Source organism: Abrus precatorius, unplaced genomic scaffold, assembly GCF_003935025.1.
Source record: "Abrus precatorius isolate BTA unplaced genomic scaffold, Abrus_2018 Scaffold10, whole genome shotgun sequence".
NCBI classification, from domain to species: domain Eukaryota; kingdom Viridiplantae; phylum Streptophyta; class Magnoliopsida; order Fabales; family Fabaceae; genus Abrus; species Abrus precatorius.
In genome coordinates this window covers 12,144,969-12,168,507 of record NW_020874292.1, presented here as the reverse complement: position 1 = coordinate 12,168,507, position 23,539 = coordinate 12,144,969, and the positions used below count along the sequence as shown (strand labels likewise).

At 28.7% G+C, this 23,539-nt stretch overlaps 2 protein-coding genes across 2 annotated transcripts; both read right to left on the bottom strand.

Annotated features, from left to right (window-relative positions):
- Nucleotides 1–2,281: 2,281 nt before the first annotated feature.
- Nucleotides 2,282–4,028, bottom strand: LOC113851723 (aldose 1-epimerase-like). The gene is made up of 5 exons (XM_027482199.1): nucleotides 3,857–4,028; nucleotides 3,712–3,761; nucleotides 3,244–3,367; nucleotides 3,006–3,104; nucleotides 2,282–2,901 (listed from the first exon to the last, which is right to left on the bottom strand). Exons 1-5 carry the CDS (start codon nucleotides 4,026–4,028, stop codon nucleotides 2,282–2,284), a joined length of 1,065 nt encoding a protein of 354 aa, XP_027338000.1.
- A 13,843-nt stretch (nucleotides 4,029–17,871) lies between these two features.
- On the bottom strand, nucleotides 17,872–19,608 carry LOC113851707 (aldose 1-epimerase-like). Its single transcript, XM_027482197.1, has 5 exons — nucleotides 19,437–19,608; nucleotides 19,292–19,341; nucleotides 18,829–18,952; nucleotides 18,595–18,693; nucleotides 17,872–18,491 (listed from the first exon to the last, which is right to left on the bottom strand). Exons 1-5 carry the CDS (start codon nucleotides 19,606–19,608, stop codon nucleotides 17,872–17,874), a joined length of 1,065 nt encoding a protein of 354 aa, XP_027337998.1.
- Between the last annotated feature and the right edge of the window lie 3,931 nt (nucleotides 19,609–23,539).

Here is a 23,539-nt window from a genome sequence, read left to right as displayed (position 1 = left end):
ATTGGATGATCACTAAATCTTGATGATGAACAATCACATTCTCTGAAATAGCAATAACCCTCTGATTCTCTCTTAAAGTGTGTTTCGTAAAAAATGCTACAAAGTGAAAATCGTACACCTTAAGTTAGAAAAGATAAGCTATTTAAAACTAACATAATGAACCTACTTTAATCTATTATTAAACTTTGGTAACCAATTAAAGTGTTTAATGTAGCTTGTATATTGCCCAGAAATATCATGTAACTGATTAAATGTTATTGTAATCGATTGTTCGTGAAAGTATGGATTTTGTTCAAATGAATTTTTAACGTATAATCAATTACGAAATCATAGTAATCGATTAAACTAGAGAGACATAGTTTTGTTAAAATACTATAGTAATTAATTACAAAGCACATGTATTCAATTAACTCAATACTTTCACAAAACAATTCTATTTGAACAAAATCTAAATATTAGTCTAAACCATGTTAATCAACTCCAAATACCTTGTAATTGATTGCATGAGTTAGATTTACACTTGTACTTATTTAGATTAAGATTCCATTAATCATTCATTTGGATTTAAGCTAATTTATCAAACACATGTCTAATCTATAACAAATAATACAAAGTCACACCTATAAAATATTTGACTAAAAATCATAGTAAAAGCTGAAACATATGATTTCCATATGATATCTTCATCAAACACCAACATGATCATGGTCCTAGTATATCAAGTTAAAAGAAAAAAAAAGTTTACTCTACTCTTATCAAAAGAAAATTTCAGACCTCGTCAAAGAAATACAATAATTTGGTTGAAGAAAATCATTGCACCAAAGGTTTACATTGTACTTCACTTATTTCACCAAGCTTTGTAGATTTAGGCATTCATCGGACTCTCTTTTTGTCTCAATAATCTGAGTAGTGTATATTTGTTTATATGAAATTTTATAAGTATTAAAGAATTCTCTAAGGAGGCACCTATCCTAATTTTTCTACCTTAACGTAAAGGAGTTATTCATTAAGTAATTAAGTGTTAGGGAACGGAACACAAATTCTGAATGTCCAAATAAGAAGATTGATTTTGAGGAACGATGGTAATATATCTAGCATTTCTTCATCAATTATTTCTTGTATAAAAATAAATAAAATAAAATAAAATTTTAAGTTGTCAAGCGTTATGCCTTTTTCTGATTGATTTTGTTAAGCTTGCTTTGCAGCCATTAAAAAATATGCAGTGTGTTCTCTGAAAGTGTTAGTAATTGTTTGCTGAATGAGCTCCCATTAATTAGTGTTGCTGATTTGCACTGACTTGGATGTTTGAGATGGAAGAATAGAAGCAAACTAATCAAATCTTTTGGGCCAGAGGAATTAAACTAAATAAGGGCATGAATTCATTTATACATACACATATCAAAACAGAATAAGAAATCTTTTTAGAACTACGAAAAAGGGTCTTTCAAAGGGTCAATTTTTATGTTGACATCAAATTCTACGTTAAAGCAAGCACGTGTTCCCTCTTCTCCGTTAGTATTGGTATGGCAAAATGAGTCTTCATAAATGGCTCAATGACTCGTCTCCCAGTTAATTGCCAAAAGCCCTCAGGTCCCTGACATCTCCTAGCTTACTATATAAGATTCTTTCTTTTAGAAATAGAGTTCTCTTATTTCTTCACTTGCATTTTCTTATAATCTAATTTTCTATTATGAAAATTAAATGTATCAATTAATTAATATTTTAAAATATTTATTTTGTTTTATTTATATTTAACAATGCTGGCCCTTATATTTAGAGAGGCACTTGCGGAAAATAGATTAAACAGAAGTGTAAATTAATAAAACAAACAATAACAATAAAGAAAGAGAAAATTTTGATTTATTCAGTTTAATTTAGTGTCAAATGAGTTCTTAAACTTAAAAAAATGTGTAACATGATTTTGAAACCTTTTAAAACGTAAACAATAATACTATAAGCTCGTAATTTTGTTAAACTCTTCTCCATCGCCTTCATATTTCTAATTTAAAACAAGATAAATATATTTTTCGATGCACACTTCCTTTTCCTTTTTCTCCCAAACTAGTTGACAAATTAAAAGAAAAGTAAACCAAAGAGATTAAAAGCATAGTATATGAATGAAATTTTCAGATATGCAAAGACACGGTTATTCTTAATAATTTATTTATATCATAACCACGGAAACATAGGATAAAGATTTAGTTTATAGGCTCAGTTCCGCTAATCATGATTCAAAGTACATGCTGCACATAAAATGAATCAGAAAATTCACAAATTCAAATTATTCAGCTGTGAATCTGTAGACCATGAAGTGCTTGTATGTCTCCCCAGGACGCACAATCTGTGATGGGAAATTTGGACGATTGACAGCATCAGGAAAACCCTGTGTTTCCATGGCAATACCAGCATGCTTATGATAAATGGCTCCATCTTTGCCCTTAGTATCCTTCAACATGCCACTAGTATAGAACTGAACACCAGGTTGGTTTGACCATAACTCTAGCTTTCTACCAGAGACATCGTCTTTTATTATTGCCACCTTTCTAAAGTGCTCGGAGCTACCTTTGTCAAGGACATAGTTCATGTCATATAGACCTGGAAGGTCATTGATTTGGCTACCCACTTCTTTTGGTTCAAGGAAATCATATGGGGTGCCCTTCACAGATTGGATTTCACCAGTTGGGATGAGCTTGTCATCCACTGGTGTGATATGTGACCCAAAAATCTGAACTTTGTGTGAGAGGATGTCACCACTGTTGTGACCCCTCAGGTTCCAGTATGAGTGCTGTGCTAGATTCACGGGTGTGGCTTTGTCTACTGGATTGGCAATCATTTTCACAGCCAATTTGTTTGTTCCAATTAACATGTATGTCACAGAGACTTTGAGTTGGCCAGGGAAGCCTGGAAATTTGTTATTCAGAGAGAAAAATAAATAATAATGTTAGAGTGGATTCTGTACACACAAAAAACAATTAAATTATAATCAAAACAATAGTAGAGTATACCTTCTTCTCTGTCACAACTGTCATAGGTGAATGTTATGTGACTATCTTCCCTGTGGCTTTCTACTGTCCATACAACATCACTGAACCCTGTTGTTCCACCTGATATTTGTATACACAAATATTTCAAACAGTTATAATTAACTACATCAATAGTTAGTGTAATCAAAAAATGAGATTATGCATAATCTCATGGCGTTATATGCAATTAGCAGGAACATAATTTGATGGATTATCATACCGTGGAGTGTGTTCCCGTGATCATTAGCAGGCAATTGATAGGTTTTGCCATCCAAAGTGAACTGAGCGTGTCCAATTCTATTTGCCACACGTCCAATAAGGGCTCCGAAGTAACATGTATCATTCTGCAGCAAATTTCAAGGATTTGAGTTTGAGAAATCGTTATATTACTGAATGATAGAACCAAATCAAGAGACTAATCCCACACATTAAGTGCTATGATTAAAAAGAAGAAAAGGAAAACTTTGGGTTATATTTGAATTTGATCAATGCTTTGGTTCTTTGTTTTTGTAAAAGATTATTTCGGTAGATCAAATGCTATATACAGAATAATCAAACAAAATATAGACGAAATATAGAGAACCAAATGATAGAGCAAAATCAAGAGAGGGGAGGAGGGGTGGAGTATATAATCAAATTTTCCTTTTGAATTAGCTAATGGAATCACAAAACAATTGAAGTATCATACCTGGTATTGCTGAATGAAATCGTATCCAAGCGTAACGTCAGCTAAATTACCTGAATAGACAAACAAGACGTGATATTTCTATTAGAAAGCATAGACTAAGCCAGCCAGTATATATAAATAAGTAAGAACATAAAATAAAACACACCATGTCTATCAGGGAGAATGACAGAGATAATTGTTGCACCATAGTTTGTAAAATTCAGCTGCATATTTCCTCTTTTGAGTTGATAAAGCCCAATGTTTTTATCATCTTCACGTGCTTGAGCAATGAGCAGAAGTCCCAAGAGAAAAGTTGCAAACAAGAAGGACTTGAACATTGTGTGAAGAAAATTTGTTTTTCTATAATGCTTTGTGAATCTTGAGCTCAAAACATGGAAATATATATACAGCAGAGAAAATAAGATAAAAACAGAATTCTGTTTTGAGAATCTTCTTATTTGTTAGCTCACTGTTATTTGTTAGCCGTTAGGATAATGTTGACTCCTGTCAAATTAGTTTTGAATTAGTAAATGGATAAAATATCTCAAAATCTATTTCCTATTCTGTTAATCTAGCTTTAATATATATATATACTACAGAATTATCGATGATGTACTATACAAGTATTATTATTATTATTAAATAATACTTTTTTAAGTTGAATGGCTTATTTTATCTTAAAATAGAAAATCCCTATCTTCTCCTACAATTTTTGTAGACAAATAAAAAAGACAAATTAAATATATAAAAAAAATTTAAATTAAAAATAATTATCAAAATATTTAAAGTTTAAATTAAGATCAAAAGATAAAGAAATAAATTTCTAAAATTGCTAACATCTAAGATAGCTTCTAATAGATATTCTTGATTAAGAATAACACTCAAATTATACAGAGACAGACTCAATAAGATTAAAGTCTAACAAAAAATTATTGATTTTAGAGACCTATTTATCAACTTTTAAAATATAGAGACATTGTCCCCTCAAATGTTTAGTCTACCTAGACCGTAAAAGAAAATTTTACTATAAATTAATTGATCAAACTCAACGACGACTTCTTTATTTTTTTATGTTTAAAAAAACAAGATTTTTTAGATACGGACAGTAAAAAATCTCGTATATATTTTTATATCTGGAATCAATAAGATGAATTACTCTTTAAATTAAAATAATAGTAGTTGATAAAAGTTACTTCATGAATAAAGAAAAAGAAATTGGTTGGGGGTTGATTTTTTTACTCAATCCTAATATAATATATATATATATATATATATAAATTAAAACTGTATTTTGAATCTAAAATATATTAATTCATTAAAAATTTAGAAGATTAATCATAAATATGAATGTAGTTTTGCGATCACAGCAGATACTGATACATCGTGTAATGGAACATCAAAGAATACATTATTTGTTCTGGTCCTTCGTCTTGCTTTTAATTTCATTGGTGTTGTTTTTAGTTCGAATAACTAGTTATCTTGGTATAAGATAAAAAAAAATTATTTTTAAAAATAATTATATATAAAAAATTATTAAAATAAAATTAAAATAAACTAAATTCATAAATAACTTTGTAGCTAAAATGCACAATTTTTGTAATTAGTGGCTATACATTTATTGATAGTGGCTAAAATGCACAATTTTTATAATTAGTGGCTATACATTTACTGATAATAAAAAGTAACTCTTATTTTATAAGAAATTTTGACAAATTAATGAATTTTCTACGTGATTCTTTTTAAACTGATTTTTTATTTAATTTTATCTAATATAATAGAGTATTTATTATTAATAATTACAGTATCTTTCTCTTTTTTAAATTTTGAAGTAATCATATAATATATTTTAATTACTTGTTTAATTGTTTTTTTATCCAATAATATCTAGAAAACGAAAAAAATTACTAGTTTATTTGAAATAAAGAAGAATGTAACAACCATTCTGACCAAGAAATTTTCGTTCAACTGGAAAAACATTTGATGTCACCTAAAAAACAAATACTTGTAAAAATAGTCTACATATTATAATTTAAGTGAGGGTAGGATTGAATTCTCAGTATACCGAGTACTAAAATTTCATTCCATGGATAGATCACACCAATTACCTGTTTTACTGCATTGTCTTATTTTCTATTTCAATTGGATACTTGAAATATCAGCAGCGTTTAGACATTTATCAATTTGTAAATTGTTTGCTAAGCATGAATTTGCCACGCCCATATCATTCGCCCATATCGTTCTCAATTTTTTAATTGAAGGAGGAAGGGTTAGATAAAACCAAAATAACCATTTTCTTATGACACTCCATGTCTGTATAGATAGAGTGCATGCTTGCGCGATTACCAAAGTTAGTTTTGCAGCTTTAACAAAATAAACAAAACACTTGCGTTCCTTGCTAAATACGCAATTGTATACAAATTTTACAACAGAGAACTTGAGATTTTACTTTGTTTTAGTCCAGGGGAACCAGGAATATAATATAAAACAATGTTGATATATACACACTAGCGACACTAGAAGTAAAAATACCACTTACCCTGCATAAACTAACAATACATTATACAACAATTAAAGTTTTATTTACCTAGAGCTAACTGCATAGATTACATGACTTTACTAAACTCGGTCAAAACTAAATTCTGGGAGAGAGAACATATACTATAATGTATGTGAAAGTATGACAAAGTGTCAAATGACTGTGTACCACGTGCAACCTTAATTAAGACATCTTCCAATGTGGTATCAGCTAAACCCTACGCAGAAACTGAAATTCTTTGCGGTTTCAACAGCTCGGAATACATTTGCTATTCTAACCTGTCTTTTGGTAGCTCAAACCTCTGAGTACCAGAGATATGGTATATCCTGTGAGCATTTGAAGAAAGCTGCTGTACCAAGTTCTCTACATTCTTAGTGTGCAAGTTAGGAATTGAAGTGGGTCAAATTAGTTATAATAGAATTTCATGACATTAGTCTATAGAATTATAATCACAATTTCAAATAGATGTTCAAAAGAATTCTGAAGCTCAATTCCAATTTCAACATCCAATTTCATACACAGTTCCATATGCCAAACAAGCACTCAGGTTATTCTTTGATTGCTCAAATAATGTAGCTATGAAGCATGCATTATGGGAATCTAAATTGCTTTAAAGACAAAAGTCAATATTCTCAAGGTATACAATGACTCAACTTTAGTCATCTATTAACTAAAAGGTAACAAGGAGACTTGGGATGCAAAATTAAATCCCATACCATGCTTACATCAAAGAATTAACAAAAAAACTTTGATGAAATTACCTTCTATCACATTCCCCACGAGAATAATCAATCAATCGATATTCTAGTCACTTCATCATTGATGTTTGAATTGAGTCCTATGGAGAAATGTCATTTATAAAGATTCAACACTATGAACAACCTACTTATTATCATTTGATAAAGGAAAAACTAGATGGGAAGCATTGGTACCATGACATTAAAGAATACATAAAAAATAAAGAGTATCCACTAAACACCTTAAAAAATGACAAAAGAATCTTAAGTAGATCAACAATGGAATTCTTTCTAAACAGGGATGTGCTTTATGAAAGAAATTATGATGTAGTTCTTAGATACGTAGATGATACTAAAGCGTAAAAGATCATTAAAGAAGATCATGAGGAATCTTTAGGGACTCATGCAAATGCCTCAAATACATTAAAATGCTACTTATAAAGACCCAACGTTATGAACAATTTGCTTATTACTAGTTGATAAAGGAAGAACTAGACGGAAAGCCTTGTACTATCATGTTAAAGAATACATAAAAAATCGAAAGTATCCACCAAATGCCTCAAAGAATGACAAAACAACTTTGAGTAAATTGGCAATGAGATTTTTTCTAAATGAAGAAGTGTTTTATAAGAGATATCATGATATAGTTCTTCTTAAATTGTAAATGATATTGAAGCCTAAAAGATCACTAAAGAAGTTCATAACAGGTCTTTAGGGACTCATGCAAATAGATGTCATGGCTAGAAAGATTCTAAAGGCTGAATATTACTATTTAACTATAGAAGTATACTATTTTTGCCATGTCAAGACATGTCATAAGTGTTAAACGTACACTGACAACATCAATGTTCCACCAATGTATTTGAATGTTCTATCATTACCTGGCCTTCAATGTAAGAAAAAGATGTCATTAGACCTATTGAACCCAAGGCCTGTAACAATCATTACTTCATTATTGTTGCAATTGATTATTTCCCAAAATCAATCAAAATAGCTTCATACGCCAATGTAACTTGAAATGTAGTCGTAAGATTTGTTAGAAAAGATATAATACGTCACTATAAATTACCAAGTCAATCATTGATAATGCGACTACTCTAAATAATAAAATGATGAAGTAATTATGTGATAGTTTTAAAATTTCACATTACAATGATGAATGGTGCAGTTGAAGCGACAAACAAGAACATCAGGAAATTTTTTCAAAAGTGAAGAGTAACATGTCAATCCTTTTGATTCATGTCACTCCTTACTCTATATCTCATGTCACTCCACTCCATACTCTATGTATATATATTACTAATTAAAGAAATAATATATGTGACACTCTTATTTATTTACCTATTTTCTCTCATCTTATAAATAATTTTTTATAAATTTAATTGAAATATGTAAGGATTGTAAAAGAATTAGAAAAGTTCATATTTATATAAATCTTAAAATATTAGAAGTTAGTAAAATTTTAAAACTTTATATATAACTCTCGTTCATTACACAATTGCAAGTAAATTAAATTTCTAACTCAAAACTAGATTACAAGTAGAATCATTAACCTACTAATTATTATAAATACTCTTCAATTTATTATTTACAACAAAGTTTATCAAAATATCATAAATTCTAAAATCAACATTAAAATACTTACATATTACTATAAACTTTAATTAGGACTCAATTAAAATTTTACAACAATGGAATAATTTAAGTCCTAATAGAAGAAATCTATCCTCATATAAAACGACTGAGAATATGATCATAAAATGGATTAATCTTCATCGAACATACCACTCTGATTTTCTTCATTTACTTCTTCATTTTCACTTTCTGAAAGTAATTGTAAGGGTGAGTATTTTTCTCCCCACTAAATTCTTATTTTATATAACAATCAAATAATATAGAAAACATTAATTAAGCACATATATACATTAAAAATAATAACAAACTCATTTCTATAAATTCCACTCAAAAGTCAATAAGGCACAATGTTGCACACTTAACCCAGTTTGATTATACAATTCGTGAATTCACGCTATTTTGATTATTTCAATTCTGATTAATCCATCATTTATTGATGTTTTCAGTAGTCACAGGCCCAAAATCGCTGCCAATATACCTTTCCTAGTCATTAAGGACTTATACTGGTATGGTAGTCGCCGCATAGCCACCACACAAATAGATCATATGCTTTTATATGACCCTTTAACAAAAGTATGGTCAAGAGTATGAGTCAGGAAATAAGTGTGTGGCCTACAATACTTTTAATCTAATTAATTTATGCATAACTAGAATAGCATTCACTACCCTATATCTCTCCTATATTTCCAAAATCAGTTCCATCTTCCACATTCTCATTATATCTCTATAACTATCCATACGAAAACTTAACAGTGACAATTTGCATTGAATCTTTTTATTTCACACATATCTGTCACTCTTTCATGACACACAGGTTTCTCAATAATTCTTTCCATTTTGGTGACATAAGCAACTCCAAATCCACATACATAACCATTTGTACCAATTGTCTTTTTATAATTTTGTTTTACATGCAATCAATTTCACACTTTCTTAACAGTTCAAAATATCGCATTACACAAATCAATTCAATATGCTGAAGGTTGGATACTTTCAGACGTAACCTAATCGTATAGTGTAAAATACATTAAAACTAAACCACACACCACATATACATTGCCGGACACTCTCTCGATCTTAATAAAATCATCTATCCTAAAGTTTAGTATTTCTTGTTTTTCATCTTCTAATACATATATTGTTCAAAATAATAGTTCACAACAATAATAGTACATACATGGTAATGAATAGCAAAGTCATATGAAAACTTTTTAAAACTTGTTTTACTCATAACTTCTACTATAAAATTCTATTCTAAATGATTCAATAAATAGATCATAGGTTTTCCATAATTAAAGAATCGATTTTTGACATTATAATTTCAAGAAAACCCTATAGCTCTACTATTTAGAACAAGGTAGCTTAAGTTTTTAAGCTAAAACACATAAATAGGACTTAGGGTTTGGGATCAACTCCCCTTGCTTAGAAATGAGTCTTTCACCACAAAGAGATGAAAGATGATGTCTCTAAGATGAAGTTATTCTTAAGATAAAAAGGAAGGGTGCAAAGTTTTTTACGAAAGATATTATCCGAAAGACCAAGTTCTTCCTAAGCATTACAAAGTAAAGTAACTTTTAAAAAGGATGAAAATGATGAAATATAAGTGAGATGAGAGGTATAATCTAAAGGAAACTTACATAAAATCAATTGGAAATGATGTCTAAACTCAGATCGAGACAGAGATTTGAAGTTCAAAAGTGTTTTCTAGCTGGAGAAAGGAATGAGGGAACTGAGAATGAGACTAGAGCGTGCTTTCTTCTCTCCAAAACCAATTGTGAGAGTCAAAGGATAAGTAAGAAGAAGAAAGAATGAATGAATTTGTCTTGTAAAGGAAGACTCTTAAATAACAAAATCTTTCAAAATTATCCTCTACTCACGTCATCTTGCTTGAGTGAGACTTTTCTTTCTTAAGTGACACCAAATCTACGCGAGGATGATCCTTTTTGCCAGAGCAACATAACTTCTCGCCCAAGCGACATCATTTTCACTTGATCGAGATCATTCTCAGCTGAGCGAGAAAATTAGATAAAGTATCTTCACATCTACTAATATTCTTGCCTAAGCGAGATTCTTTCTAGCTTGAGTGCAATAAGCTTGCCTGAGCGACTTAACACTCCAGAGAGCTTTATTCTATCACCCTTCTCACTTGAACGAGAGGACAGTTGAGAGGTTCTTATCCATTCTTGCTTAAGGGAGAACTATCTCACTTGAGCGAGACATGTCTCACTTGACCAAGAAATGCTGCAATTTTCAAAATTGAAAATCTTCTATTTATTAAAAAAAAAAACAAATGTAATAAAAAAATGAGGTGTTATAATATACATAGAGTTAAGAGTTACATAAATCAAAAGGATTGATATTTGAGTCAAGATTAATATTCTTATGTATAATTACCATTTGAGTCACTCCTCACTCTTCTTTTGATTCATGTCACTCCTCACTCTAAGTATATATTATTTCTTCTTACCTTGTTATCAGTATTTTGTAATTCTTCTTAACTGTAGTCTTATTTGTGTAAACTTTTTTTTATTCTTGTCATATTTATCGAATTTAAATATTCTTAATAACTGATCCTTAGAAACTTCATTCTTTTGTTGAATGTGAATATTTTGTTTCTTTCCTTATTAGTTGTTAATTCACTTTGTATTTTTAACTGGCATATACTCAAAAGGAAAGCATGTGCTAATTTTGTTAAGAAAAGAAAAATGTTGCAATTACTTTTATAGTTTTAAAGATCCCATAAGGTTCAATGAGTTCAGTATAGTGAAAGCATCCACATTGTCATTTCAATTTAGAAAACATTGATAACTTACCCCACAAAGCACTTCAATCTAAATACAATAATATAAATTAAGTAGCAATGTCCTACAAAAGAAAAATTTTTAGTCATCCATCAAATTCTTGGGCACTCACTTTACAAGAATCATGTAACAACTCCTAAAATACCAAAATTCTGATACCATTTTTTTTTTTTTGGTACCAGAACTAGTATACAACCCTTTTCAGAAGAGAGAGTTAACATGCATATCTAAATTATATTCAACACCTCATCACTTTAGATATAGATCAAAGTTTCCAAATACACAATGAGCAATGTAATAAGGCAATAATACTCATAATCCATAGACTAAAAGTACTTTCATAATATCATAAGTAGCAGCTAGTAAAACTTTAAAAATAGTCTGAGTAACATAGTCAAACTCTTAAGAGCAGTTCTCCTTAATAACATAAACATATGAAATAACAACATCAGTTGTAAGGAGAATAATTCTTGATAGGATCGAACTCCTCAAAAGAAGAGGGGGAAGTAGCGCTAGAAGCAGCAGCAGGATCTCCATCATTCTCCTCAATCCATCCAGCAGTGTGAGAAGGTAAACGAGTAATGATAAGGGATGAAATGGTAGATGGGTAGGCATGGTGCATATAGGATGGTATAGTCTCGTACCTAACAGAGGATTTCACCACATGAATATCTCTCTCAGTTGGTACAAGAGGTGAAACATGATGCACAAAAGGAAAAGACACAGATGCAGGGACTAGCCTAGATATAAGAGTACGAGGGTCAACTAACAATAGAGTTGGGGTAGCAGACAAGGTAGGGTAAGGTAGTTAGGTGTCACCAAGAGGAACATAAAATACTATCTCAATAGGGGTATCTGCAACATACTGGGTAATCCATGAGCCTCCACTCTCTTGTCCATGAATCACACGAGCAAGTCTGCAGAATATACTGTGTTGGGTCGCGGTGTCGAATACCCACATATCCTCTTCAAAAGGTAGGATCCATACCTTCATCTTATCCTTGTCCATTTGTATTTGCACATAGAAAGGAAAAATAACACCATACAAAACAATTCAAAGGGGTGAGTTTTCCACACACAAACAAGCAATTCAATCAGCCATATCTGAGAACGGAGGTGAGAGAACAGAGAGAAATAAGAGGAAATGTTGTTTCAAGAATAATGAAATTTTTCAACGTGAAGTTCCTTAAATACTTTTCTAAACTCACGCATTATCGCTTAAGCAAGTAGGCTGTCACTTGAGCGAGATCATTCTCGCCTGAGGGAGTTTCTTCCACTTAAGCGAGAAACCCAGACAATAATTTTCAGCTTTTTTCTAATATTCTTGTCTAGGCCCTATTCTCGCCTGAGTGAGAATGAGTCCAGAGAGTTTTCCAAATTTTTCCTGTGAATTTGCTTAAGCGAGGCCCTTCTCACCTGGGCAAGGGGATAGTTGGGGGGATATTATCCTTTATCACTTGAGCGAGACTCATCTTGCTTGGGCGAGAGTGCCCCAAAATACCTGGTCTAGAAAAAACCAATCTTGCTTGAGCGAAAGGCCGTGCACTAAACTCCTTTTTTTAAAATAAAAAAATAAAGTTAATGAAATTGAGGGTGTTACACAACTTTTGTCAAGTTATGCGTAGTTTTAACTCTCAAAAGTGGATTGATGTCATAAAGGAAGAGATGAAATCTATGGAAGACAATAATGTTTAGGATTTCATTGAATTATCTGAAGGTGTGGAATCTATTGGTTGTAAATAGATATTTAAAATCAAGAAAGATTCAAAAGGTAATATTGAAAGATATGAAGCTCACTTAGTTACTAAAGGCTTCACTCAAAAGGAAGGCATTGATTACAAAGAAACATTTTCTCCAATTTCTTAAAGGATTCTTTTAGAATAATAATGATGTTGATAGCTCATTACGATTTAGAGCCACATCAAATGGATGTTAAGACTTTATTTCTAAATAGTGACATTAAAGAAATGATTTCTATGATACAACCAGAAAATTATGTGTCCAGTGACTCAACGTCTATGGTATGCAAAAACTAAAGAAATTCATCTATGGTCTCAAACAAACTTCTCGTCAATGGTATCACAAGTTTCATCAAATTATTATCTTCTATGGTTTTGAGGTAAATATAGTTGATGATTTTGTCTATCATAAGTTCAGTGGAAGTAAATATATATTCTTAGTATTATATGTTAATGGTATACTACTTGTTAGCAGCAATATATAACTATTGCATGAAACCAAGGGATTTCTAACAAAGAATTTTGAAATGAAAGATCTTGGCAAAACCTCTTTTATATTAGGTATTAAGATACTAAGTGATTATCCTTATGACATCCTAAGGTTATCACAAGAGAGTTATATCAATGAGGTTTTAGTTTGGCATGAAAGTTAGTAAGTTAAGAGATACCTTTATAGCTAAATGAGACAAATTTAGTCTCAAACAATGTCCGAAAAATGACCTTGAAAGAAACTAGATGTAAAATATTCTCTATTCATCAACTGTAGGAAGTCTGATGTACGCTCAAGTTTGTACTTATGCAAGTGTAGCATTTGTGGTGGGTGTCTTGGCCAGATACATAAGTAATCCTAGGATGTAGCATTGGCAGACAGTAAAGTGTGTGATATATTATTTGAAGAGAATAAAAGAGTACATGCTCCTCTATCAAAGTCTAATAGTTTAGTGATCATGAAGTACTTAGACTCTAATTTTGCTAAATGTCAACACAGCAAATGTTCCAAGTCTGGATACTTATTTATGTTTGTTAGAGGAGCTATCTCTTGGAAGTTTGTCAAAAAATTGATATCAAGTTTCTAGTATGTTAAACAACAATATTGAAACGTCATTAAGAATCTATTGTGACAATAACTCAGCAGTTCTTGATTCCAATAACAATAAGAGTACAACCAAGTAAAAATTCATTGATATTAAGTTTCTAGTTCTTGAGAAAAGAGTTAAGAATTAACAAATTAATATAGCAAATATAGGGATTGACTTTATGTTAGTTGATCCACTTACTATATGATTACTACCTAAATTTTTTCATGAGTGCATTGCTCTTATGGGTGTTATTTCTTATTATTCCTTAGTTTGAGTAGGAGTCTCACTTATATTCTATATGCTTTTGTTTCATACATAATAAATTAAATATTTGTGTTTCTATTCTGAATTTATTTTATGCAATAAGTATATTGCAATAATGTTGAATTGATCTCTATAAAGATTAAAGTTTGGACCAATTAGAAATAGACATGATTAAAATCACATTACATGTAATTTCCATGTCACTTATCCATATTTGATCTATGTCATTGAAATAGATATGACTGCAATGATCATTGATTTGATGAATGTTGTGGTGGTTCCTATAAGATGAACTAGATTGTTTAAGGAGAATTTAAAAGTAAATAACATATAGTTGCGCACCTAAATTTTTTGTGATATAAATGTCAAAATAATTATACAGTAAAAGTGGGGGATTGTTATAAATTTTATATTTCTAATAAAATAAGGTGGGATACAAATTAGTTATAATATTTATGTAAGTTATTTACCTTTTTTATGAACTTAATATAAGTTATCTAATTTTAGTAAGTATTTTAGACTACTAATAAAAAATAACATGGGCTTAATGAGTGAAAATTGGGTTTATGCCCATTAATGGATAATGGGAACCTTAATAGGTTTAAAATATAAAGAATTTTTTGTTATAGAAATGGTCAGAAATATATAAAGGTAATGCTTTTTAAAATAATTCCATTCTTTAAATAAAAATTGTATCCTTATCAATTTAAGATAGATGTCAAAATAAAACATAACATGAAAGAGAAATGAGCGCAAAAATTTATACTAGTTTGGGAAACCCCAACCTATATTTAGTGTTGATTTGACAACACTAGTCAAACTCTTTTTACCAAGAAACACTATATGTTACAAATACTATGTACAAGCAATTTTCTTAACCATTTCTTGAACCCTAGAAGTAAATTAAAACTAGAATCAAATACTATGATTCTAAACTTTTCTTGAACCCTACAAGAAAATTTTTAATCAAGAATCAAACACTATGATTCTCAAACCTATGGAAAAATCATTTCCATATTAGTTATGAACAAAAATGAAAGAACAAAGATAAGGACGGATTACACCTTCGTTTGTGCAAAAATTCTTCATTTTTTTCCATAAAACCAATTGGATGATCACTAAATCTTGATGATGAACAATCACATTATCTGAAATAGCAATAACCCTCTGATTCTCTCTTAAAGTGTGTTTCGTAAAAAATGCTACAAAGTGAAAATTGTACACCTTAAGTTAGAAAAGATAAGCTATTTAAAACTAACATAATGAACCTATTTTAATCTAATATTAAACTTTGGTAACCAATTAAAGTGTTTAATGTAGCTTGTATATTGCCCAGAAATATCATGTAACTGATTAAATGTTATTGTAATCGATTGTTCGTGAAAGTATGGATTTTTTTCAAATGAATTTTTAACGTGTATAATCAATTACGAAATCATAGTAATCGATTAAACTTTTTGAGACATAGTTTTGTTAAAATACTGTTGTAATTAATTACAAAGCACATGTATTCAATTAACTCAATACTTTCACAAAACAATTCTATTTGAACAAAATCTAAGTATTAGTCTAAACCATGTTAATCAACTCCAAATATCTTGTAATTGATTGCATGAGTTAGATTTACACTTGTACTTATTTAGATTAGGATTCCATTAATCATTCATTTGGATTTAAGCTAATCTATCAAACAAATGTCTAATCTATAACAAATAATACAAAGTCACACCTATAAAATATTTGACTAAAAATCATAGTAAAAACTGAAACATATGATTTCCATATGATATCTTCATCAAACACCAACATGATCATGGTCCTAGTATATCAAGTTAAAAGAAAAAAAAAGTTTACTCTCCTCTTATCAAAAGAAAATTTCAGACCTCGTCAAAGAAATACAATAATTTGGTTGAAGAAAATCATTGCACCAAAGGTTTACATTGTACTTCACTTATTTCACCAAGCTTTGTAGATTTAGGCATTCATCGGACTCTCTTTTTGTCTCAATAATCTGAGTAGTGTATATTTGTTTATATGAAATTTTATAAGTATTAAAGAATTCCCTAAGGAGGCACCTATCCTAATTTTTCTACCTTAACGTAACGGAGTTATTCATTAAGTAATTAAGTGTTAGGGAACGGAACACAAATTCTGAATGTCCAAATAAGAAGATTGATTTTGAGGAACGATGGTAATATATCTAGCATTTCTTCATCAATTATTTCTTGTATAAAAATAAATAAAATAAAATAAAATTTTAAGTTGTCAAGCGTTATGTCTTTTTCTGATTGATTTTGTTAAGCTTGCTTTGCAGCCATTAAAAAATATGCAGTGTGTTCTCTGAAAGTGTTAGTAATTGTTTGCTGAATGAGCTCCCATTAATTAGTGTTGCTGATTTGCACTGACTTGGATGTTTGAGATGGAAGAATAGAAGCAAACTAATCAAATCTTTTGGGCCAGAGGAATTAAACTAAATAAGGGCATGAATTCATTTATACATACATATATCAAAACAGAATAAGAAATCTTTTTAGAACTATGAAAAAGGGTCTTTCAAAGGGTCAATTTTTATGTTGACATCAAATTCTACGTTAAAGCAAGCACGTGTTCCCTCTTCTCCGTTAGTATTGGTATGGTAAAATGAGTCTTCATAAATGGCTCAATGACTCGTCTCCCAGTTAATTGCCAAAAGCCCTCAGGTCCCTGACATCTCCTAGCTTACTATATAAGATTCTTTCTTTTAGAAATAGAGTTCTCTTATTTCTTCACTTGCATTTTCTTATAATCTAATTTTCTATTATGAAAAATAAATGTATCAATTAATTAACATTTTAAAATATTTATTTTGTTTTATTTATATTTAACAATGCTGGCCCTTATATTTAGAGAGGCACTTGCGGAAAATAGATTAAACAGAAGTGTAAATTAATAAAACAAACAATAACAATAAAGAAAGAGAAAATTTTGATTTATTCAGTTTAATTTAGTGTCAAATGAGTTCTTAAACTTAAAAAAATGTGTAACATGATTTTGAAACCTTTTAAAACGTAAACAATAATACTATAAGCTCGTAATTTTGTTAAACTCTTCTCCATCGCCTTCATATTTCTAATTTAAAACAAGATAAATATATTTTTCGATGCACACTTCCTTTTCCTTTTTTTCCCAAACTAGTTGACAAATTAAAAGAAAAGTAAACCAAAGAGATTAAAAGCATAGTATATGAATGAAATTTTCAGATATGCAAAGACACGGTTATTCTTAATAATTTATTTATATCATAACCACGGAAACATAGGATAAAGATTTAGTTTATAGGCTCAGTTCCGCTAATCATGATTCAAAGTACATGCTGCACATAAAATGAATCAGAAAATTCACAAATTCAAATTATTCAGCTGTGAATCTGTAGACCATGAAGTGCTTGTATGTCTCCCCAGGACGCACAATCTGTGATGGGAAATTTGGACGATTGACAGCATCAGGAAAACCCTGTGTTTCCATGGCAATACCAGCATGCTTATGATAAATGGCTCCATCTTTGCCCTTAGTATCCTTCAACATGCCACTAGTATAGAACTGAACACCAGGTTGGTTTGACCATAACTCTAGCTTTCTACCAGAGACATCGTCTTTTATTATTGCCACCTTTCTAAAGTGCTCGGAGCTACCTTTGTCAAGGACATAGTTCATGTCATATAGACCTGGAAGGTCATTGATTTGGCTACCCACTTCTTTTGGTTCAAGGAAATCATATGGGGTGCCCTTCACAGATTGGATTTCACCAGTTGGGATGAGCTTGTCATCCACTGGTGTGATATGTGACCCAAAAATCTGAACTTTGTGTGAGAGGATGTCACCACTGTTGTGACCCCTCAGGTTCCAGTATGAGTGCTGTGCTAGATTCACGGGTGTGGCTTTGTCTACTGGATTGGCAATCATTTTCACAGCCAATTTGTTTGTTCCAATTAACATGTATGTCACAGAGACTTTGAGTTGGCCAGGGAAGCCTGGAAATTTGTTATTCAGAGAGAAAAATAAATAATAATGTTAGAGTGGATTCTGTACACCAAAAAACAATTAAATTATAATCAAAACAATAGTAGAGTATACCTTCTTCTCTGTCACAACTGTCATAGGTGAATGTTATGTGACTATCTTCCCTGTGGCTTTCTACTGTCCATACAACATCACTGAACCCTGTTGTTCCACCTGATATTTGTATACACAAATATTTCAAACAGTTATAATTAACTACATCAATAGTGTAATCAAAAAATGAGATTATGCATAATCTCATGGCGTTATATGCAATTAGCAGGAACATAATTTGATGGATTATCATACCATGGAGTGTGTTCCCGTGATCATTAGCAGGCAATTGATAGGTTTTGCCATCCAAAGTGAACTGAGCGTGTCCAATTCTATTTGCCACACGTCCAATAAGGGCTCCGAAGTAACATGTATCATTCTGCAGCAAATTTCAAGGCTTTGAGTTTGAGAAATCGTTATATTACTGAATGATAGAACCAAATCAAGAGACTAATCCCACACATTAAGTGCTATGATTAAAAAGAAGAAAAGGAAAACTTTGGGTTATATTTGAATTTGATCAATGCTTTGGTTCTTTGTTTTTGTAAAAGATTATTTCGGTTGATCAAATGCTATATACAGAATAATCAAACAAAATATAGACAAAATATAGAGAACGATAGAGCAAAATCAAGAGAGGGGAGGAGGGGTGGGGTATATAATCAAATTTTCCTTTTGAATTGGCTAATGGAATCACAAAACAATTGAAGTATCATACCTGGTATTGCTGAATGAAATCGTAGCCAAGCGTAACGTCAGCTAAATTACCTGAATAGACAAACAAGACGTGATATTTCTATTCGAAAGGATAGACTAAGCCAGCCAGTATATATAAATAATTAAGAACATAAAATAAAACACACCATGTCTATCAGGGAGAATGACAGAGATAATTGTTGCACCATAGTTTGTAAAATTCAACTGCATATTTCCTCTTTTGAGTTGATAAAGCCCAATGTTTTTATCATCTTCACGTGCTTGAGCAATGAGCAGAAGTGCCAAGAGAAAAGTTGCAAACAAGAAGGACTTGAACATTGTGTGAAGAAAATTTGTTTTTCTATAATGCTTTGTGAATCTTAAACTCAAAACATGGAAATATATACAGCAGAGAAAATAAGATAAAAACAGAATTCTGTTTTGGGAATCTTCTTTTGAAGATAGTGTATAATTAATAGGTTATTCTCACTGTTTATTTGTTAGCCCTTAGGATAATGTTAACTCCTGTCAAATTGGTTTTGAATTAGTAAATGGATAAAATATCTCAAAATCTACTGCCTATTCTGTTAATCTAGCTTTAACGCATAGCTATTATTAAATTGAAATAATTTTTTATGAAATTTTAAAATATATTTTACAACTTTTAAAAATTTTATAAATTATATATATATATATATATATACTACATTATTGATGATGTACTATACAGGTATTATTATTATTATTAAATAATACTTTTTTAAGTTGAATGGCTTATTTTATCTTAAAATAGAAAATCCCTATCTTCTCCTACAATTTTTGTAGACAAATAAAAAAGACAAATTAAATATATAAAAAAAATTAAATTAAAAATAATTATCAAAATATTTAAAGTTTAAATTAAGATCAAGAGATAAAGAAATAAATTTCTAAAATTGCTAACATCTAAGATAGCTTCTAATAGATATTCTTGATTAAGAAATAGCACTCAGATTATACAGAGACAGACTGAATAAGATTAAATTTAAGATATAAAAATTTTAAAATCAAAAATAAATTTTAAAATTTTTAAATATAAAATTTAAATTAAGATTGAATTTTGAAAAATTAAATGGTCAACACTTGTCAAGAGAAAATTAACACCTAAAAACACTTTTTTTAAAATATCATAAAAACATTCTGATTTAAAAATTTCAAAAATTATATATAGAGATTGACTTTGAATTATTTAAGTTCTTTTATTTAAACAATTCCTTATTCTTAATAAAGTCTAACAAAAAAATATTGATTGTAGAGACTTATTGATCAACTTTTAAAATATAGAGACATTGTCCCCTCAAATGTTTAGTCTACTTAGACTATAAAAAAAAATTACTATAAATTAATTAATCAAACTCAACGACAACTTTTTGGAATCAATAAAATGGATTACTCTTTAAATTAAAATAATGGTAGTTGATAAAAGTTACTTCATGAATAAAGAAAAAGAAATTGGTTGGAGGTTGATTTTTTTACTCAATCCTAATATAATATATATATAAATTAAAATTGTATTTTGAATCCAAAATATATTTATTCATTAAAAATTTAAGAGATTAATCATAAATATGAATGTAGTTTTGCGATCAAAACAGATACTGATACATCGTGTAATGGAACATCGAAGAATACATTATTTATTTTGGTCTTTTGTCTTGTTTTTAATTTCATCCATGTTTTTTTAGTTCGAATAACTAGTTATCTTAGTATAAGATAAAAAGAAATTATTTTTAAAAATAATTATATATAAAAAAATTATTATATAGGTAGAGAAAATAAGATAAAAACAGAATTCTGATTTGAGAATCTTCATATAGTGTATAATTAATAGGTTATTCTCACTGTTTTTTCTTTTTTGTTAGCCATTCGGATAATGTACAAGTCTTTGTTTTCAACAAATCTAATAAAAAAATATTAATTATAGAGACTTACTTATAAACTTTTAAAATATAGAGATATGTCTCCTCAAAACTCTGTGTTTAGCCTGCTTAGGCTATAATAGTATTGGAATAAAAGACTTGCAAAGAAATTATTATATTACATCTCTTTTTAAAATCTATCACAAAAATATAAAGACATATTTTAAATTCTTAAAATAGTTCATAAATCGAAGTAGTGAAAAGTTTAATTAATAAACTCTTCTTTTGGAAGAAATTTTTACTATATATTAATCAATCAAACTCAAGACAACTTCTTGATTTCTTCATGTTCAAAAAAACAAGATTTGTTAGACACAGAAAGTAGAAAATCTCATATTTTTTTAGATTTGGAATCAATTAAATGAATTATTCTTAAAGGTTTACATTAAAATAGTGCTAGTTAATAAAAGTTATTTCATGAATAAAGAAAAAGAAATTGGTTGGGGGTCGATTTTTTTACCCAATCCTAATATATATATATATATATATATATATATGAAAATTGAAATTAGATTTTGAATCTAAAATATATTTATTCACAGAAAATTCAGGAAATTAATCAAATATGAATGTAGTTTTTTTATCAAGACAGATACTGATATATCATGTAATAGAATATCAAAAAATACGTTATTTGTTATTGTTCAGATCCTTCATCCTGTTTTTAATTTCATTCGTGTTGTTTTTAGTTGGAATAACTAGTTTTCTTAAAATAAGATAAAAAAAATTACTTTTAAAAACAATTATATATAAAAAATTATTAAAATAAAATTAAAAAAAAAACTAAATTCATAACTAACTTCGTATCTAAAATGTACAATTTTTATAATTAGTAGCTATACATTTATCAATAACAAAAAGTAGCTCTTATTTTATAAGAAATTTTGACAAATTAATGAATTCCTTTTAAATTTATTTTTTTATTTTATAAAAATTAATATCTGTATATATATATATTAAATGTTTTTAATTTAATATTTTTTCAAAAATATTTATTAATAATAAATATTTTATTATATTAAATAAAAATAAATTATTGAGAAATTTTTTAATTTAATTAGATTTATAAAAAATTTATAGTATAAAATTTAAAGTGATTGAATTAAAAAAAATACCTAATGAATGTTTAATTTTGAAGAGAAAACAACTGTATTATTTATGGTTTGAAGATACGTATCTTTCAATCTGTATTTTGACAAATTTATACTATTATTAATTTTTAAGTTAATATGATAAACTGTATTTATTTTATTGAGATAAAATATTTATACTTAAAATTGTTACAAACTTATTTTCAAATAAAAAATTTTAAATATAAAATATGTCAATTATATTTATTTATAAATAAAATTAATTCTATAAAATTAAATTTATTCAAATTCAAATTTATAGACTTTTATCTAATATGAATATTTTTTTTATGATTTCTCATTTATTGTTAATATTTAAATTTTATTTTTTATATTTTAATTTAAAATAACATTTTTCTTATGCAACATGTGCTTTACAAACATAACTATAATTTATTGAATTTAAATAATATTATTTTTATTATTTATTTACATTCAAATAAATTTTTGAAAATATATAAAATATAAAAATATTTTTATTTTTTATTTCTGTTTGTTTTATTTTTATTATAATTTACATATTAAATAATTTTTTCTTTGAATAGAAGAATATAATTTTTTTGATATATACACATATTTTTTCATTACAAGATTTTATTGTAACTATTTATTTTTTATTCAAATTATTTCTTTAAAATTTATATAAATTATAAATATTTAATTTATTAAAATTATTTTTCAAATTAATTTTAATTTTTTACAAAATACTTTTGTACCTTACGTGGGTTAAACATATTAGTCTCATATATATATATATATATATATATATATATATATATATATATTTCAATTAAATTTATTATTTTTCTTTCAATTTTAAATTCAAATATTAAAAAAAGGAATATGCTATGTATCCATTTCTCATTATCATTTAGTATTTCAGTTTCTCTACCTTAGTCTTACTCTTATCCCTAGTCTTACTCTTATTATCAACGTTTTAAATCTGTTATAGAAATCATGAATCGCCAAAGTTAGTCGCCCAAACTACCACAAGAGGTTACCTAGTGTGAAGATCCCACCACACGAGAGGCAAACCATTGTACATACACATCTCGTCCTTGCCCAATTCAATGTCATCATCATTTAATCGGATCTCACGTGAGATAGGGTCATCACCGGTAAATAACTTATGTGTTTAATTGCGCTTATAATTTCTAAATAATTGAATTTTTATAATATTAT

What these genes read in the sequence shown, in the direction of transcription:
- LOC113851707 (XM_027482197.1), bottom strand. Translation starts at nt 19,608, where the DNA reads ATGTTCAAGTCCTTCTTGTTTGCAACTTTTCTCTTGGCACTTCTGCTC. An exon ending in CATTCTCCCTGATAGACATG is followed by an intron (nt 19,342 to 19,436) that starts GTGTGTTTTATT and finishes TTGTCTATTCAG; the next exon opens with GTAATTTAGCTGACGTTACG. An exon ending in CAGTTGTGACAGAGAAGAAG is followed by an intron (nt 18,492 to 18,594) that starts GTATACTCTACT and finishes ACAAATTTCCAG; the next exon opens with GCTTCCCTGGCCAACTCAAA.
- LOC113851723 (XM_027482199.1), bottom strand. Translation starts at nt 4,028, where the DNA reads ATGTTCAAGTCCTTCTTGTTTGCAACTTTTCTCTTGGGACTTCTGCTC. An exon ending in CATTCTCCCTGATAGACATG is followed by an intron (nt 3,762 to 3,856) that starts GTGTGTTTTATT and finishes TTGTCTATTCAG; the next exon opens with GTAATTTAGCTGACGTTACG. An exon ending in CAGTTGTGACAGAGAAGAAG is followed by an intron (nt 2,902 to 3,005) that starts GTATACTCTACT and finishes ACAAATTTCCAG; the next exon opens with GCTTCCCTGGCCAACTCAAA.